Here is a 19,487-nt window from a genome sequence, read left to right as displayed (position 1 = left end):
CTTCTAACATTTCAGTACAAATTGGAGACTGAGCAAAAAGAATGAATGAGGGCTTATGATGCACAGACCTGTCAGTTTTAGTGTGAATTACTTATTAGTGCAGTTATCTGACCATTGACAAAATACAAACATTTTTAGGATGTAAGTTACATAGACCATGTTTGTATCCATTATTTTCTTCCACTTGCAGCTTGTTGGCTCATACAGTATGCAGTGGAACTGTGGATATTTTATGGAACTTTGCTTACTAGAAACCTGTTATATGAGTGGCCAGGCTACAGGAGTCAAACATGCCTAGGTGGCCTTTGACTTTGAAAATTTAATTTAACTGCCAGAAGAAATAAATGAAAATCAAAGGTACTGAACATTGCAATAATGTTAATAACTTTACTGGACAAACTACACTATATGGACAAAAGTATTGGGACACCTGACCATTACACCAACAGGGACTTTAATGAAGTTGCACTCAAATATATAGATTTTAATATGGAGTTGGTCATTTGAAGCTCCTTTATTGTACAAGCAGAATAATAGACATTCATTTTTAGGTATGTAGTTTAGGCACAATAATGCTAAAAACCCCTTGGTTTTTCATCAGTTTATATAGCCTACGTGTTGTCACTGGCCTTCAGGTCGGGAATATCTCAGCCAAGCTTTCTATGGTGTGAGTGTACATACATAAAACATAACATTTTAGCCAAAGTAAAAAAAAGAAATCTGCAGCAGTGTCTGGTTCTCCTGATGTAACTGGATCAATTTACTTCACTCACATTGCAAAAAAGGGCATCTATAAAGAGAATGAAACATTTTTTTGTTAACTGTAAGCTGTTACACTCCATTAACGTACTCACGGCCTGGTTGAACCTGTGATTCATTTATTTTGTGGCAAACTATCTCTGGCAGACATGACAGTAATATATGTGGTTGCTGGCTAGTTGGTGAAGTAACTAGCTAAACCCTCAGTTTTCATATGCTCTATACTAATCTTGCCATTACATGTGTCAGGTGATACTGGCTACCCGCTCTGATGCTGGCACCTTACACCTTTCACAAAATCCCAGAACCGGAGAGAGGTGCTATAATGGTTCATTTTATTTTTGCAAGTTCAGTTGCAGAGTGCAGCCAGGTGCTTTGAAATACAGGGGACAGGGCCTCAATGTGTCAGGAAAGAAGCTGCTCTATTAGCCAAGGAACGTAGCACCATGATTACATATGTATGAGGTTGATAAGCATTAGCATATGAATGCATATTTTACAAGATAATTGTGAAATACAAAGGCAAATTGCATAGAAAGGTGTACATGCAAGGTTTTATAAATCAAGATTTTTTTTTTTTTTTACCGTACGCATTTTCCTGTTTTTTGGCATGCACATATTTTCACAAACAAGTGTATTGTATTATTGGAAGTTTCCTCCCATGTGTAGAATTTGTCACCAGTCACTCTAAAGTTCAGAGGTTATGAAATCTCTTCATCCTTTTCTCAGATTCCAAATTTTACTATTACTGTTTGTTTTAAACTTCTCCTTATCAATATTGTCATTACTAATTTTGCAGTTTAAGATATTGTCAGTACAAGTGAAAATTATTTTTTATTTATGCTTATAAATTAAAAAAAAAAAACAATAACAAAAGCAATAACCAATGCACAAAAGCTGTTAGAAAAGTAAATCTGCATCCTTATTTTTGGGATACAAGCTCTCAGTAGCCATGCCCACAAGGATGACATGATATCATACATGTAACTGACATAAGAACACACAAAATTCCTTCAATAATGCTGGAGACTCAAGAAGTATAATTAACCTTTAGATAAATACTTATTTAACATATGAGAAATTCTGAAATGTCGATGTGCCAGAAAATCAACAATTTAAAATAAGTTTTAAGACTTCTGTTTCTTGTTGCTATGTTAGCTCTAACAACTTTTTTTTTATATAAAATTATTAACTCCAGCTAGCATGCAAAGCACTGAAAATTTGAATGTTATCAGGACAACCAAGTCATTTTGAAAATTCTAGTGGCAGTTTAAACAACCGAAAAATTAAGGGAACTTGTTATTTCGGAAAGTTTTAGGCTTGACGGATTTTGCTCGATGACATCTCACAGTTGATGGTGTGCTACAAAGTAGAAATTGCAACACAAATTGGAAAGAAACAGTCCCCTAAGTTGGCAGCAGCATTGCAAACTTGTTTTTCTTCATTTCATGAGCAAGTTAAGCAAAATGACACCTTTTACTGGCTAACTAAAAAGATTACAAAATGCAAGTTTTCCAGGCAGCCCAGGCCCCTTCTTCAGGGAAGATGAATACATCATCAAGTCCCAGAAAAATGAGTTGTACTTTACAATAAAGAATGCAGATATGCTTGTTATTTATAATGCCATGGATATATAATTTGCCTCTAATAAGCCTGCTGTTGCTGCTTCAAGTCCATTTCAATTAACATACCCAAAATTACACGGCATGTTATTATTTAAAAAAGACAGATGTGTTACAGTGTTGCCTCTTTTATTTACTACTTATGTAATTCAGAAATAAACAAGCATGCATTTAACTAGGTTTTGGACAAAAAAGTTTCCACAAATATATAGGAGAACTTAACGGAGAGATTAAGCATTACCTGAAGAGTACAGTTCATCATTCGGACTATGTAATCAAATTGCTGGTCATCCAAAACAGCCCGATTCTGTTGAGAATGCAGGTTAAGTTCTTGTGTCAGGCACTGTCGGGCCACACGACTCTTCAGAGCTCTTAAAACAGCTGGCAGAAGCTAAAATAATGAAAGCAACACCACATACTTCAATAATGATAGTATATTTACACCAATATTCTTAAAAAACATTTAGTTTAGTTGCCTTAATTTATTTATTTATTTATATATATAATTTAATGCTCCTTAAAAATGTCAAATAGACAAAAACATTATTTTTAATTACCAGTTTCAGTTGAAAAACAATATATGCTCCTCTTGGTCTCATTTGAATGTACAATAAAGTTGGTATAAAAATGGCTAAAAAAATTAAATATCAACAGGGGTCTTTAATGGAAAAACAAGCATGATGACTGTGTTTCCCAAGATACAGTTCTAAACTCATAAGGATTATGTTCAGCTTATCAACATAAATACATGAACTTAGACTATTTTAAACAGGAGAAGGAGCAGCACATTCCTCTGAGGTTTAGCCTCAGTAAGTCCATCTTTGTGGCCACTTCCTCCATTTTCTACCTGTGGGTGCTGGACACGTGTATGAAATAAGACATGCACAGGCTAACAGTGTGCAACAAACATGCAGAAACTACGAAATCCTTAACTGCAACCTGGTTAAGGGTTTACAATAGAATATAACTTGGTTACTCACTGAGAAATCTCTCAGGCTGGAATAAAGGAAAGTTTCTCTAGCTGGAATATGGATATACATGGCATTTCTGAAACTTGGTTTCTGTGAATATTCGGGTTATTAAAGCATATGTAAAAGCACTCAATGAGGATGACATGTCTTCTCTTCAGCAGTTAAATGTAACAGCTTTAGTCCATGCGTCTGCTCTCTTTCAAAACACTGAGAATTGTGTAATATTATAATCACATGACCCTAATGGTTTAATCACTTCTACATTCTCAATTCTATACTGGTTAGTGCAAAATACTAAATCTAGACAGGCTTCCCCCCCATGTTGGTGCTTTAATATAATGTGTTAAAAAACAGTCACTAAGTCTATAAACTCCTGCTCTTGTACTCCACTGTTTGAAGGGATCTCCCAGTTAATAGTGGGGTAGTTAAAGTCCCCTATGAGTATAGTATTATCTTATAAACTTGCCTTTTTGAAACTGTTAAAATAACGTGTATTGTAAAATTAAGGGCTATAGCACACACCTAAAATAAGGCTTCTTTCCCTAATGCTTTCGAGACTAATCCAGATGTGGCTCATTTTTCAACTGAAGAAGACTTGCATTTAAAATCTGTTTTACAGAAACAGCAACCTGACCTCCTTTTCTGTTCTGTCTATTCAAACTTTGTTATTTAGCCAGGTTTGTGTTATTGCTATACAGTAATATCATAATTATGTTCATTTACATACAACTCCAACTCAGTGTGTTACTTATTTTATTTTTGCACTTAAACTTTGGATTAGAATTTACTTTACTATGCACATTTGTATTTATACCACTATTCGTCTCCTCATGTACACTTCTAAACCTCTCCTGTCCTAAACTACCTTTCCCTCCATTTCCTAGTTTAAACAATCCTCAACTAATCTACCCATACATCTCCCCAACACATTGGTACAACTCCTGTTCCAATGTAACCCATTGCAGCAGAACAGGTCCCATTTGCTCCAAAAGGTGAGCCAGTATTCCATAAACCTATATCTTTGTACCCTACATTAAGATTTCAGCCATGCATTAAGCCCTCTGATCTCTTCAGTCTTACATTGACTAGCATGAGGCACATATAGACCACCAGAAAAGACTGCATTGTCAGTTATGCTCTTCAGCCTGGCACCTCACTCTTTAAATTTGGATTGCACAACTCAGAGATTGGCATTATGTATGTCATTTGTTCAAACATGGACAATGACAACTGGATCCACCCCCTACTCTAACCAGAAGTCTATCCACTCTTCCTGAGAGGTCTCCCACTTGTGAACTGAAAGGCAACACACTGTATGTGACTCTCCATTTCTGGAACCACCTGTGCTTCAATTCCCCCTAATGACTGAGACCAAGTGCTATAACCTCTTTCTTTCTGAGGACTGGTTTTGAGGTGGTCTGTTGGGGCTTCTCAAGTTTGCCTACAACCTCAAGAGTCTTCAGAGACAATGTCCACCTCCGAAAGGACCTAAAACTGGCTTCCAACCTAGGGTTAATGCCCCTGGACAGTGTGCACCCTTTGCCTTGCACCTTGTGACTATGACCCACCTGTCTCTACTTGTCTACCACGCGACATTAAGGACGGCACACTATGCCTCTAAAAGACACCTGGGCCAGGTCCACCAATTCTCCACAACAACATAGTCCTTCCAACTCTCCCACCAGTTCACTGACCCTCAGCTTCAGATGCAGGATAAATTGGCATCTCCTGTAGATGTCAATCCTCCTTGTAGGGTTCTACTTTTTTTACTATGGTCATCACAATATATTCAAAAATATGGAAGATTTTATATAATACACTATGATATTGTGTAAATCAATAATTTGTCTCCTTAAAAGAATTCAGAGTTGTATTTTATGGGAAGTAAGGAAAATCATAAGGTCGATAAACCTTCAAGTCACTAATATTGCATAGTTTTTCATAATTATATTTAATAACCAACATCAATTTGAAAGAGTACAAAAATTAGGAGATAAATAAAGTAATTTTTGTTCAAGTCATAACCTTAACCAAAAACAGAAAGTTACCTATATACAGTAGTTTTTCAAATGTCAAATTAAGATCTACTGAAATAAATTTCCCACCTTTTTAGCTTCCAATAACTTGTTTTCAAAAATGTAAGTGATGCAGTTCCTAACCACTTCTAATCTTCGAGCACTATTAGCAAGAGCACTCCCATTTCTGTCAACCATGGCAGCTGGAAAAGCAAAAGCAATTTATAAAAATAATTGCTTAGCAGGAATAAATGCTAATAAAATCTTTCTACTTCAGAAATGACTATCATTTAAACATGTTTTATATGCAATGCTGCTAAAACAGAACCTAAATACCCACAGCAAAGAAGGTAATGAACACAAATAGATTAAAGGGTGGATATTTATCAATAACTGTCATGCAAGAAGTCAATTTCTCCATGGGGATTAACAAAGCATATCCACAAAAATTTGGGAATTCATTATTCAGATTGTATTAGCATGGGTTGACTTCTAAAGAGCATTTAAAAGCCATTTTTAACTGAAAGTAAAAGTCAAGGTGATACAGAGAAATAGTTAATAATATACTTACCAATGGGCGGGCCTGACAGCACCAAACACTTTTTCTCAGGTTTGACAACTGGGGGTGCACTTTTTTGACTAGATGCAGCATGATCAATGCGGAACTGCACTGCAACTTCATCTAAGAAGGGGAAGATTTTTTGATGTATCCTTAAATGTGATCCCTCTGTGGGTTTCTGAATTTTATGCATGGCAACAGATGGATAAGGGTTCTCCTGCAGCACAAAATAAATAAACAGAAATAATTAACAAAAGCAAATAGGGCAGGATTGCAGGAACCTGGAGCCTACCCAAGCAGGTCTGGATGCAAGGCAGGAAAAATCCCTGGTATACAATATGTATGTGGCTGATGTTAAGAACAAAATAAATATGATATTTCAACTATCTACTTTGAGAGAGAGAGAAACATTGAAAAAATGGGAACAGATACTTTAAAAAATAATTTGGCTATTGCATTATTTCACAATATCAGGTAAGTGGAGCTGTGAATATAAACTAAAAAAGATAAATTAATAAATATAGAATAAATACAAAAACACATTAGTATGTTTAGTTTTTCATCACTTGGCAGACTCTCTTCGCCTACCTATCTGTAGTTCAGTAGAGATGTTGCCAACTCAGTAATTTTACTAAGTTTGTATTGCTTTGGAGTTAAACAACATTTTTAAAGCAAAAGTGATCGGTCAATAACAATATGCTAATCTTGTATGATGACCTAGTCAGTCTCTTGATCACTGCCGTTTTATTTTTAAAAATCAGGAGTGGTCTCCCCTATACTTTCTCGTGTACTCAGATATGGGGATGGATATTTGAGGAGTAAACAGCAAGACAATGATTATATTATGTACATTAAAGAACCATCAACAACAAATCAAATCAAATTAATAATATACTGAACAATTATTATAAAAGTGAAGTTGAATAAAGCTGCATGAATAAAAAAAAAAAAAAAAAAATTGAGTATGTGTTCAGGTAAAGTACCACTTCTGGTTGATGGATTTGCCCCAAAAGTTAATACAGATCTACAATTCTAATGTAACAACCACATGCCAAATTTCATCCATCTATCTCGTTGCATTTTTGAGTTATCATGTTTACACACACACACACACATATACATAATTCCAAAAAACTGTATTTTCAGACTTGGAGAAGTATAAAACATCAAGTTTCATCAAAATCTCGAGGTCGAATTTTTTTCATGATTACTATACTTTCTCTATACTTCGTGTGCAAAGTGGCAGGTGAATAGCTGTCAACAAAAAGCAGGCACCGGAGAAATAAACTGAAACTTTACTCACTCGTGATTTTTCTGTCCATACCGTAAAGGTTTTGTTGAACACCACATTCCAGTTTGAGGCGTTTGAATTACATCTTGATATACATCAAGTGCAAAGAAAGGCAGCACGTAAATCACTTTCTTTTGCACACGCTTTATGCGCATATTCAGCTCACTCTGTCACCGCAAATGCTGTGTGAACATGGTCACCAGCCACCGTTCACTGGATGAATATGTGCGGGCGGCTCGTGGTGGATGACTTTCAGTTTTACACTTAAAAGTTATAAGGGTTAAAAACTAACAGCAAGAATATTCATTCAAAAACAAAAACATAATTTTAGTAAACTATTTTATTTCAGTTAGTCTTTCCAGCTTCTTTAATAGTTTCGTTTAGTTTTAGTTTTTCATTTCGGTTTTGTTAATTATTTTATTTCAATTAACGAAAATGTTTTTTTAATAACAGTTTCAGTCTTGATTTTAGTTTTCATTAACTATAATAACCTTGCACCGTACAATCCTAATGTATAGATACACCTGCTGAAATCTAAAAGGTTAGATTTTACAATGTACAGAAGATAGTGTTTAATAAATTTAGCTAATGGGTGGATTGTTTCTCCAGCTAGACCAATGGGCTTTGTGCTTAGGCAAATCATTTGAAATATTAAAACTTAGAGAAAAGATTCAGCTTCTGCAACATTTAGCAACAGACAGTTTTACTGCTAATGTAATGCCAATTTTCTCATTCCTGCCTGCCAGAAACCTTCAAAGATCCCTATGCATATCATGTCTGCCCAATTGCTACAGATATTTTGCGATTTGTCAAGAGCAAAGAAGTGATAAGAGGCAGTCACACAACAGTTATGTATAATGTCTATATAAGGTATATGTTTAAAATGTGCAGAGTTTGTGAACAATTATTAAAAAACAGATTCTGTAATATTCATCTATTACATATATATCATTAAAGCTACATGTCCCTGATTGACTCACTGACAGACTGACAAGAAATTCTTGACTACTTGCTAACAACCCAAGGAAAAACAGTTTTCACTAACAGAACAGTCTTTATGGCCTTGAGGATAAGAAAAATCCAGTCTCACCGAGAAGTTAATTCAGTCATCAAAAATAAATAAATAATTTAGGTGAGAAAATCAACGATAGTCAGAAAGCAAGACTTGTGTTAGTCCATGAAAGTTGCAGAAGAGCTCAGATGGTATATGCCTAATTGTAAGTTGGTGGCACTGTGGTTCAAATCAAGTTTGCATCCTCCATTTTTGTCTTGATCTTTGTTATGTTTTGTATACAAAAATAAATGACGAAAAATTATCATGACAACCTCCTGTCTTTTAACAATACCTCTTTAAAAAAATATTGTCCCACATTGTTTTAAAAATTTTAAACATTCACACCTTTCAGTTTGTTATGTTAAAAATATGCATTTAATCATGTTACTCTTGTGAAGTATGACATACATTTTTAAACAGATGTTCTGCCAGCTCTTTGATGTGCCTCAGTATTTTACAGGGATGTCCTTCTTCCATTTTGATACGCTCCATATCATTTGCCATAAGCTTTGAAGAAAAAAAGGGAAAAAACACAAATTACCATTTTTTTCTTTTATAGAAAAAGATTTAAGTTCATAGTTATTGAATAAAAAGTATTATTAACGTAAAATGATTGCTAAGATTTTCTATATTAGTACAAGCACAAATATGGAACACTGGAATATTTCTAAAGTAAACAACGATGCATTTACTTTTTTTGGTGAAAATTTAAAACTAAAGCTAGAATATGATGTGATTATTTTTTTGCTACAGGAGAAGTGGAGAAACAGTGAGGATTATTTTGCACTGTGTGAACAGACTGTCAAAATGTATTTCATTTACGTTAACTAAAAATAAATTACAATTTTTCTTACATCATCAAAAAGGTCTGTAGCTCTGTAAGGGGGTCCTCTTTCAGATACAAATCCAGCAAATGCCATTCCATCTAAGACTTTATTAAGAAAGTCATCTTCAGTCAATGCTCCTTGCCCCAGAAACGCTGCCTAGTTTAAAACCAATAAACAAGCTTTTAGAAAATTCTGAGATACATGTATTTATTTTTTCCAATTTGAATAATTATAATTGTATTTTACTAAGACAGCTCCTTTATAGGAAATGTTTAAATTTAAGCACGATATTTCAAAATCCACTGAATCTATTTTTTACATTATTTATTTAATAAATAATTTATACTAATGACTTTTGCGTTCAATTACTGATACTAAAGGAAATCATGAAAAGCTGTGTTTACTTTTCATGATTTCAGTTACTTGCAGTCATATACAGGTTTGTTTTTGCACAGTATACGACCTGTCCAATCTGTCAGTTTTCCTGGTGTTTCAGATCTTATCTTGACCTCTCTGGCTTTCTTTAATTGTAATTTCTCAATGACATTTCAGGCATGGGAATTTCTAGCTGGAAGCACTTTGATACCTTTTTAAAACCTTTCAATGCTATGTAAGCATGAATTAGTATCATTTTCAGATTGATTTAATTTCAGTTGCTTTAGAAAAGCCCATGGCCGTTGAGTGTTGCACAACTTCTGAAGAGCCAAAAAAAATGTAGTAGGCTAAGGAATCGTCATCAGCTGACAATTCCTAATGACAATTCTTGACCAGAGTAACAAATTAGCAGCTAAGTCAGACCAGACTAATGACCTAACAAGTTATGACATACTGTATTACAACTGAAAGGGTGCCCAAACCATGCCACATTTACTCTTTTTATTTTTTAATACATTTTTTTGTTCATCAAATAAATCTTAACTGTACATTAACATTTACATTTACAAAATGCCATTGTTTTATTTTGCTGTTGAAGTTGTATTTTTAAATTGTTACTTTAAATATTTAAAAAATGTGCAATTTGGCCAAGGTTGTCCAAATTTCTGCATGGAACTGTACAGACATTGTATATTTGTCCAATAGTATGTTAAGTGCTCAGTTAATGAATTTTTTTTTTAATCATAAAATAATTGAAGCATTTGTTCAGTTACTTAGAAACATACAGTATTACTAGTAAGATATAAAGTATGGCTTTGTTAGCGTTGCTATCTTGTAAGAAATTGTTAATTTTGTTTGAAACAGCTTTCTTGTGTAATTAGCTTGTGATGTGTTATGTTGTATGAACTGTTGTACCTGTGTCAAAATGTTACCAACATGCATATTTATTTAAAATATGCATGAGACAACAATAAAAGGGATACTATACAGAATAAGCCCCAGACACTGTCAAGAATGCATTAAATACTATTTAGGTACTATTTATTGAAATGTTTTATTTAATATAATTGTTATTAATACTGTTAATTTTTATTGTTACTTTGATAATGTTACTGTGCCTCTGTTTTGAGCATTGTTTTTCAAGGGTGGTTTAATATTGTTTATAACAATGACATCAGCTTCTAGTCATGTAGGCCAATAATGATATAGAGCATGTTGCCATAGAAGATGGCGATGAATCAGAGCTCATAAATATCCAATGCACCTAGAAAAATTTTCATTTACTGAAAAAAGATCTTTAAAGAAAACACTTAAATTGTGAAAATTTGGGACAATAGGTGGAAAAATAGTAACTGGAGGAATTGTTACCACAATCCAAACTATTTGTTTAAATAAACATGCCTTGAATATGTTACTGAAAGCTTTGTTCTTTCAAATGTTTTTCTGACACTGACATCACCCTGTGGAAGTTTTATTTTTACCATTTTTGTAACTACAGAAAAAGTGCTAAAACCATTTCTGTTGCAATATATAAGTAAATGCTGTGATAACAATGGAATATACCTTTACAATACTTACTTACTTGTGGTCTTAGTCCTAAACTAAACAGTAAATAATCTAAGTATTATATAAAAAAAATCCCTGCAGTAGTTACCTCTTCTTTCAACACTGAAAGTTACAAGAAAAGTAACTTGCTAGATTCTCATTCTTATTTCGCTAAATTAAGCAAGAAGTCTACCTTTTGGAAAAAAAGACAAAGGAAACCAGGTAGGTAATCATCATATTTAGGAGGTAAAATAGAATTTCAGATATTTTATGGTATTGTGTTGTAATGTAAGAATATGAAAAATGGGTAGAAAGGAAATTTTCTTGTGATATAATGTTTCTGATCTTGTAAAATACTGACAGCAGAAACAAGTGCCATTTCATTTCTGTCTTCTCACACATATGTCCTAAGACAAGCATAAACGCACTGTGTTTTTAAATAAGAGACTGACTTAAAGTACATAATGCAATAATAATAATAATAATAATAATAATATAAAAAGTCAGAAAGCATCAAAAGCATGTTTTCGGGTAAATTAAAAAAAAACATTCTCCATTTAAGGACTAATGAATTAAAATCAGTAATTATTTTAGGCACAAAGAATTACACTGTATTTTTTTTTTTTAAATAATGAAATTTAAATTTGCATGATGTTTTACTAAAAAAAATTGTTAATACTTTTTAACTTTATAAAACCTTTAAAGGTTATGTGCAAAAATGAAAAATATAAATGCATAAAACTTACCTTATGAAATCTAATTACAGGTTCAGGATGGATGCGAATAATATGCAAACACCAACGATATCCCTGAAACAACTGTGCAAAGAGCCAGAGAAAAACAGCACGGATTTCTTTGTCCTGCCACAATCATTTGAATAAATGAAATAGAAAGAACAGTTTAATAAACATATACTTAAGCAACTAAAACAGAAAACCAGTCACTTGTAAGGAGTTTGACAAAGATGATTTTTAAATAGCTTAAATGATAAACTATTAAACAAACAAATGACACTATTTTCAAATAATTTGTTAAACTGTGATAAACTATTTTTCTGTTTTCATATTGAGTATATAACTATATCTACATTTATATATACACATACACATATATATTGATCTCTACCTGTATATTAACCCTCTTACTATAGTAATTTCTAAAGCAATTCAATAAATATTTACATAAATATTTAGTGTAATATATACATTTTTACAAAACAAAAACACAAAAAAAAGAAAAAAAATTACTATTATTACTTATTATTTGTTTCACGCCATTGTCCATTTGTGAGATACAGTTGGTTACATTTCTGCTGTTTTTCTAATTGGTGCACAGCCAGGTGAAGTGACTTCCTCAATGTCACACAGTGTCAGTAGCGGGATTTGAATCCACAACCTTAGGGTTTGAGTTCCAAATCCTTAATCACTACATCACACTGCCATACTCCAAAAATTAAAAAACATCTTAACACTGGTCTATTTTTTATATTATTATGCCTTACATTTGGACATGGTTTGTAATATGTCTTAGAAAACATTACAGGTTAGCATTTTTCTCTTTATTAAAAGTTATATAACTGATAACACATTTTCTTCATAGATGTTAGTTAATAGACATGAATTAAACATTTGAACGAATTCCTATATAAATAGTGAGTGAAAATTAATAAAAATTACCTGAATTTTAAGGGCCGATGATTGTATTAAAGTGGGTGGAAAGGCATAGTCAGCATACTGCAATTCAGGATCCATTACCTAAAACATATATATAATTTTAATGATCTATAAGCTTAAAATGTGAAGAGACATGAAAGATATAGAAGGAAAAAATCCGTTAAGTCAACCATCCATTTGCTAATCCATTTATCCAGTTGCAGGCTGTGGGATGCCACTGCTTATTTTTGCAGCACTGGCCTGGCCGCATGTTGGGAACCAATCCAGGAAGAGAAATCAGTAAATAGAAGGGGATGCTAATTTACAAACCTGTACTGGTTTAATAATACCAATTAATCTATCTTACATCCAGAGATGCTACAGAATGCTAGCTCAGAAGCAAAATCCCCAACTGAGCCAGTCCCCAACTCCTTAAATAATCCCTGTTCACCACTCTCCTAACCTATTTTCATCACAGTAAGCACTGCGAAAAACAATGACTGTATTAAAATATATACATTAAGTGTCGTTTTATTTAATATCTCAGCCATGAGGGGAGATTACTTCAATGAGGCATAATATTGCTTTCTCAGATGGTGGAACAAGTTTTTGTTACACAGCCTACAGTCAAAGGTGAGGTGAGCATACAGTTAGGTCCATAAGTATTTGGATAGAGAAATAATTTTGATAATTTAGGCTCTGTACTTCACCACTAAAGCAATCATTATGTGATTGGGTACTTCACCACTAAAGCAATCATTATGTGATTGAAGTGTAGACTTTCAGCTTTAAATTTAAGCGGTTTACCAAAAATATTGTATGAGTCATTTAGGAATGACAGCCACCTTTCTGCACAGCAACCCCCACCCCCCCCTCCGCCCAACTGTATATCTAACTGGATAATGAAATGATAATGAAAATATAATTCTGAAATATGCTTGAATACTGTAGGTGCAAAAATATTGTTGAATTGCATTATTTTTATATTGTTGTTTCATATTATCTTTATATTTGTATGTGTATGTGATCAGATAATTGTTTCTATGAAATTACCTCCATTGTGACCAGTCGACTGGACTCTTTATTTTTATAACTTTTTAAAAGAAGGTGATAAAAGTAAAAAGCAATTACTACTGTATTTCATTACTTTTCAAAATAAGGTGATAAAACATACTAAGGAGGCTGGATCTTTTTGATAATAGCACAAACAATTACACCACTGTACTACATTTTACCACTGAAATCATTTAGTAAAATTGTTCTGGAAAAAATTCAGTTAAAGTTTTTAACCCCTCACCCCAAAAAAGGAAAAATTAGTAACAAGTAAGATAATCTGTAATAAGAACTGAACAAAAGATAGAGTATCTGTGATGTGTTACTTTTTGGATCTCCAATTTACTTTTACTGAATTTACTGCTCGTTTTTTTTGCTAGAACAAAAGTAAGTAACATTGACAACTGAAAATGACATAACTTAAAACTTTACCAATTTCACTGATGTTATCTTTAAAATTAGTATTATTTTACTTGCCATTGACAAGACAGTCTTAGTCTGATGTAAGAGTGGCTCGGGCAACAGAGACACATGAACACACTCCGGCACTGTCACTGTTCCTCCATCTAGATCTGCTATAATTACATCCAACTAGGTAAGAAAAACAAAAAAATAATACAAAATTATAAAAGACGCTAATTGGGCTTAAATCACTAAAAGTAAACAAGCAAAATAAAGGAGGTTTATTAAGATGAATCAGTCAGCAGTAGTGCCTGTACACTTTTAGGTTGTGGAGATCAAATGCCTATCATAGCAAAACTGGGTACAAGGCAGAAAGTAAACTTAGATGGGGCACCTGTTTATTTGGAGCACACACACACTCATTCACACTTGGCCAATTTACAGCTACCAATTAACCTAACATACACACACTTTTCTCATGCTGATTGACAGAAAAAACACCTAGACATAGCTGTAAACCTCACAAACGGTGTTTCCAAACATGGAATGTGAACCTGAACCTCTGAATCTTATATAAAGTGACACTCACATCTGCTAAATAGTGTAGTTCTTTTCACTTAAAAGTACTTTAATCAGCTTTAAATTAATTTAGAACTTCTTCCATCACAAATGAACAGTTCTTACAATGGTAAAACAATGCTAAGATCAGTGTATACCAAAGAATATATTAGAAGAGCTAAAGGGGAATAAAGTAGTAAAACGACAGCTGTAAGGAAGAACACAGAAATAATTTCAGAACTGTTCAAGGCTTTACTAGGGTATAATAAAACTGAGGATATTAAACAGTGACTTGTTTGAAAGACTGCTGCAAAAAGCAAAAAAAAATCACCAGTTCTTGTGTTTCTGAACGGAAAAAAGAATTCACTCCAATGATGAATGGTGTTGGAGAGCTGAGAACTTCTAAAAGTTTTCCTGGTAGGATTGGAACATATGTGAAACTACAAAAGAGGAAACATGTCAAAGGCTCATTAATAAGAGTACCAGAACTTCACACGTTTGAATTGCTCAGTATAGTGATTAGATTTTTGAATAAATAGCATAAAACAGTTAATTCTCCTAAATCTCTTTTCCAAGAACATTATCGGAAGGCTTCTGTTTGGGTTTATTTTACCTAATTATCATGGAGGATTTCACAATAAACAGATATTTTGAAGACTACTTAATAAAAATTAGGAATACATGTAATACTATACTAAATACACTTGAAAGACCTAATTATTCTCTAATTTTGATTCCCTAATCAGATTTCACTCATAAGTATAATTGGTTTCAAGTCTGCTTTAGATTTAGAAGGAGCAGTCTTCTTTAAAAATGGGGTTTAAAGGCAATTAATGTAAAGAATAAAACATTATTACAAAAGGGTAATACTAAACATTTAAAAATATCAATCTCTTACTAAAACATATCAAAATTTGATGAGTTACATTTTATTAAAGAATGCAAACACACATATAAAATACATATTACATAAATATACACACATTATGTATATATATAGAATGTATATATATATATAATATACAGAGACATACCTGTATTTTAGGGGGAACAGTATTGAAAGAATACCTCTACACGCATCAGAAAGACGTTGATAACTACTTGACAAAAACAGAATTTTTTGTTCTGTGAGAGCAGCACAAAACAGGTATAGCACGTTCAAAATCCCTAAGGAAGAAAAAGGTTTATGAATATAACAATCACGCAAGAGCTATTTACTTGTGTAAAATCTCCTTTATGATATTCTTTTTTAACTTGTTACTTTGCATTTTATTTCTTTTTTAAAAGACCCTGTGTTAATGTGCTCTCTGAAGAGCTCTTTACATAATAACTATTCCATACTATTGTAAAGTTTTTAAACTGTTTCAAGACATGCATCTGGTATAAATACCCAAATTGCCATTGTTCAAAGAATGAAACTTTGATATACAAAAAAATAAGTTTAGAGCTAAACAAGACTTCAACACTTTAGTGGTTTAAAATGATAAAATTTCTATTTCAATAATTCATGCATTCTTTAATAATTTTCATCACTCTATGCTTACCACTTAACATGAGCCTACTGAAAATTAAAATTGACGTTCATGCATGCATTAACCAGATTTCAATAATGATTCCTCCGCAGGTTCACCTTCGGAAAACTTGTTGACTTTTATTTCTTATACAGTCAGTTTGATTGTCTCCTTGGGCTCTGCTAAAGCCTGTGAAGGACAACGGCAGTGCTGATTCGTATACCTCATCCAATCAGTAGTGAACAAAGAGCAGGGACTCAGTGCGAACTTAAGACTTGCACTTACTGGGAATTTCTCATTTGTGGGGAACAATTACAAGCCCTGGCCCGAGTGGGGTTCAAAAACTTACCCAAACCACTCAGTCCTGGGTAACCAAATGGTGATCCACTCAGTGCAGCACACGTAAAGTCCCCAACAATCTAAGGACATTACAGATCTGTTATTGTTGCTGTGTGATAGGCCCTGCAAAGTTTTTTTTTGACTGTGCATAGCCAGGAATAGGCACGAGTAGACTGCAGTTGTCTCAAAATGGGTTATACTTTTAAAGAAGCAGATAAGGAAATCCATAATAAGGTTTTATTGTATTAAGGAAAATAAAGGTCATATTTATAGCGATACAGCAAGCGTACATAACATTTACACTGCGAATGCTATGGCATTACTTACAGTGAGAGGAAGAGTAGCTGGAGTGGATGACATCAAAAACAGTGGACAATATGATCATTTACACTGGATGCGGCTCAAATAGCAGGAGCACAGTTAATTCAGTTTTATAAATTTTTAATTTACACTTTTTTTTAATTTATCATTATCAAACAACAGATGGAGGTGTTAGGTAATATCTTCTGATGAGCAAAAGATCATCTGTGCTACGGAAGGTACATGCGATTAATGCTAATTGGAAATTGAATATATGACAATAGCTAATACAGTGGAGCAAAAAAGTATTTAGTCAGCCAACAATTGTGCAAGTTCTCCCACTTAAAAAGATGAGAGAGGCCTGTAATTTTCATCATAGGTATACCTCAACTATGAGAGACAATGAGAAAAAAAATCCAGAAAATCACATTGTCTGATTTTTAAAGAATTTATTTGCAAATTATGGTGGAAAATAAGTATTTGGTCACCTACAAACAAGCAAGATTTCTGGCTCTCACAGACCTTTATCTTCTTCTGTAAGAGGCTCCTCTGTCTTCCACTCGTTACCTGTATTAATGGCACCTGTTTGAACTCGTTATCAATATAAAAGCCACCTGTCCACAACCTCAAACAGTCACACTCCAAACTCCACTATGGCCAAGAGCAAAGAGCTGTCAAAGGACACCAGAAACAAAATTGTAGACCTGCACCAGGCTGGGAAGACTGAATCTGCAATAGATAAGCAGCTTGGTGTGAAGAAATCAACTGTGGGAGCAATTAGTAGAAAATGGAAGACATACAAGACTACTGATAATCTCCCTCGATCTGGGGCTCCACGCAAGATCTCACCCCGTGGGGTCAAAATGATCACAAGAACGGTGAGCAAAAATCTCAGAACCACACGGGGGTACCTAGTGAATGACCTGCAGAGAGCTGGGACCAAAGTAACAAAGGCTACCATCAGTAACACACTACGCAGTCAGGGACTCAAATTCTGCAGTGCCAGACGTGTCCCCCTGCTTAAGCCAGTACATGTGCAGGCCCGTCTGAAGTTTACTAGAGAGCATTTGGATGATCCAGAAGAGGATTGGGAGAATGTCATATGGTCAGATGAAACCAAAATAGAACTTTTTGGTAAAAACTTTACTCATCATGTTTGGAGGAGAAAGAATGCTGAGTTGCATCCAAAGAACACCATACCTACTGTAAAGCATGGGGGTGGAAACATCATGCTTTGGGGCTGTTTTTCTGCAAAGGGACCAGGACGACCGATCCGTGTAAAGGAAAGAATGAATGGGGCCATGTATCGTCACATTCTGAGTGAAAACCTCCTTCCATCAGCAAGGGCATTGAAGATGAAACGTGGCTGGGTCTTTCAGCATAACAATGATCCCAAACACACCGCCCGGGTAACGAAGGAGTGGCTTCATAAGAAGCATTTCAAGGTCCTGGAGTGGCCTAGCCAGTCTCCAGATCTCAACCCCATAGAAAATCTTTGGAGGGAGTTGAAAGTCCGTGTTGCCCAGCGACAGCCCCAAAACATCACTGCTCTAGAGGAGATCTGCATGGAGGAATGGGCCAAAATACCAGCAACAGTGTGTGAAAACCTTGTGAAGACTTACAGAAAACGTTTGACCTCTGTCATTGCCAACAAAGGGTATATAACAAAGTATTGAGATGAACTTTTGTTATTGACCAAATACTTTTTTTCCACCATAATTTGAAAATAAATTCTTCAAAAATCAGACATTGTGATTTTCTGGATTTTGTTTTTCTCATTTTGCCTCTCATAGTTGAGGTATACCTATGATGAAAATTACAGGCCTCTCTCATCTTTTTAAGTGGGAGAACTTGCACAATTGTTGGCTGACTAAATACTTTTTTGCCCCACTGTATGGTATATGTGTTAGACAAGTAAAACTACAACAGTTGTCAAAATTTATTAAAAATAAAATGCAAAACAGCTCATATTAATTATTACTAGCCAAACACTTTTTAATACCTTCTTTTCCTCACTTTGGATGACAAAACAGTTATGCCTCCAACTTCTGTGACCAACTGTGGTTCTTTCCTTTCTTATTAAATTCACATAAAATCAAATAAAATTTAATTCTTCCACCTCTGCAATATCTTCCTTCTGCACATTTCTCACATACTACTTTTAAAATTCCTGTTCTGTTCATACTTTTCTGCTTCCAGTCAAAATCCTTTCACACCACTACATTTTGTAGCATCTATGTCCTAGGGTCATAAAGCATAAGAACACAGTCTAGACCCACTTCCACACAATTTAACTATACTTGAATTTAAGACAGGTCTTAAAAATCTGGGAAGAAAGCAAATTAATATACACTATTGCACTTTAACCAAATATTTATGTACAGTATATAAATTTGATGGTGTCTGGATAACATTGTTAAAAATTGCAATATCAGGAATCACATTTACAGAAAGGGTGAAAAGATAATTTTGGATAAATATATTGAGTTAAACTTAAAAAATGTTCAGGTGATACGACAGTATTTAGGTACACTGCCAAAAGTAAGCATTGCAATTGCAAAACAATTACATTATATAGCTAATGAGTAAAAATACATAATTATTTGTTAGGATCTTGTCTTTAAATGTGAAAGATATCAGGAAATTTACCAGTA

At 33.8% G+C, this 19,487-nt stretch overlaps 1 protein-coding gene across 10 annotated transcripts in view; it reads right to left on the bottom strand.

The window, feature by feature from the left end:
• The window catches only part of sbf1 (SET binding factor 1), a 263,161-nt gene that overhangs the window by 85,202 nt on the left and 158,472 nt on the right, over nucleotides 1–19,487 (bottom strand). For all 10 annotated transcript variants that reach the window (XM_028815823.2, XM_028815850.2, XM_028815832.2 and 7 more), the window contains 10 exons: nucleotides 15,718–15,850; nucleotides 15,015–15,123; nucleotides 14,201–14,314; nucleotides 12,695–12,772; nucleotides 11,765–11,878; nucleotides 9,126–9,254; nucleotides 8,680–8,778; nucleotides 5,939–6,143; nucleotides 5,458–5,570; nucleotides 2,623–2,772 (listed from right to left, as the gene is read on the bottom strand). In XM_028815823.2, coding sequence (XP_028671656.1) covers nucleotides 2,623–2,772; nucleotides 5,458–5,570; nucleotides 5,939–6,143; nucleotides 8,680–8,778; nucleotides 9,126–9,254; nucleotides 11,765–11,878; nucleotides 12,695–12,772; nucleotides 14,201–14,314; nucleotides 15,015–15,123; nucleotides 15,718–15,850 — 1,244 coding nt within the window. The remainder of the gene's footprint in view (nucleotides 1–2,622; nucleotides 2,773–5,457; nucleotides 5,571–5,938; nucleotides 6,144–8,679; nucleotides 8,779–9,125; nucleotides 9,255–11,764; nucleotides 11,879–12,694; nucleotides 12,773–14,200; nucleotides 14,315–15,014; nucleotides 15,124–15,717; nucleotides 15,851–19,487) is intronic.

Source organism: Erpetoichthys calabaricus, chromosome 1 (assembly GCF_900747795.2).
Source record: "Erpetoichthys calabaricus chromosome 1, fErpCal1.3, whole genome shotgun sequence".
Classification (NCBI taxonomy): Eukaryota; Metazoa; Chordata; class Cladistia; order Polypteriformes; family Polypteridae; genus Erpetoichthys; species Erpetoichthys calabaricus.
The sequence above is the reverse complement of the archived record's forward strand: the minus strand, read 5'-3'. Positions and strand labels throughout refer to the sequence as shown.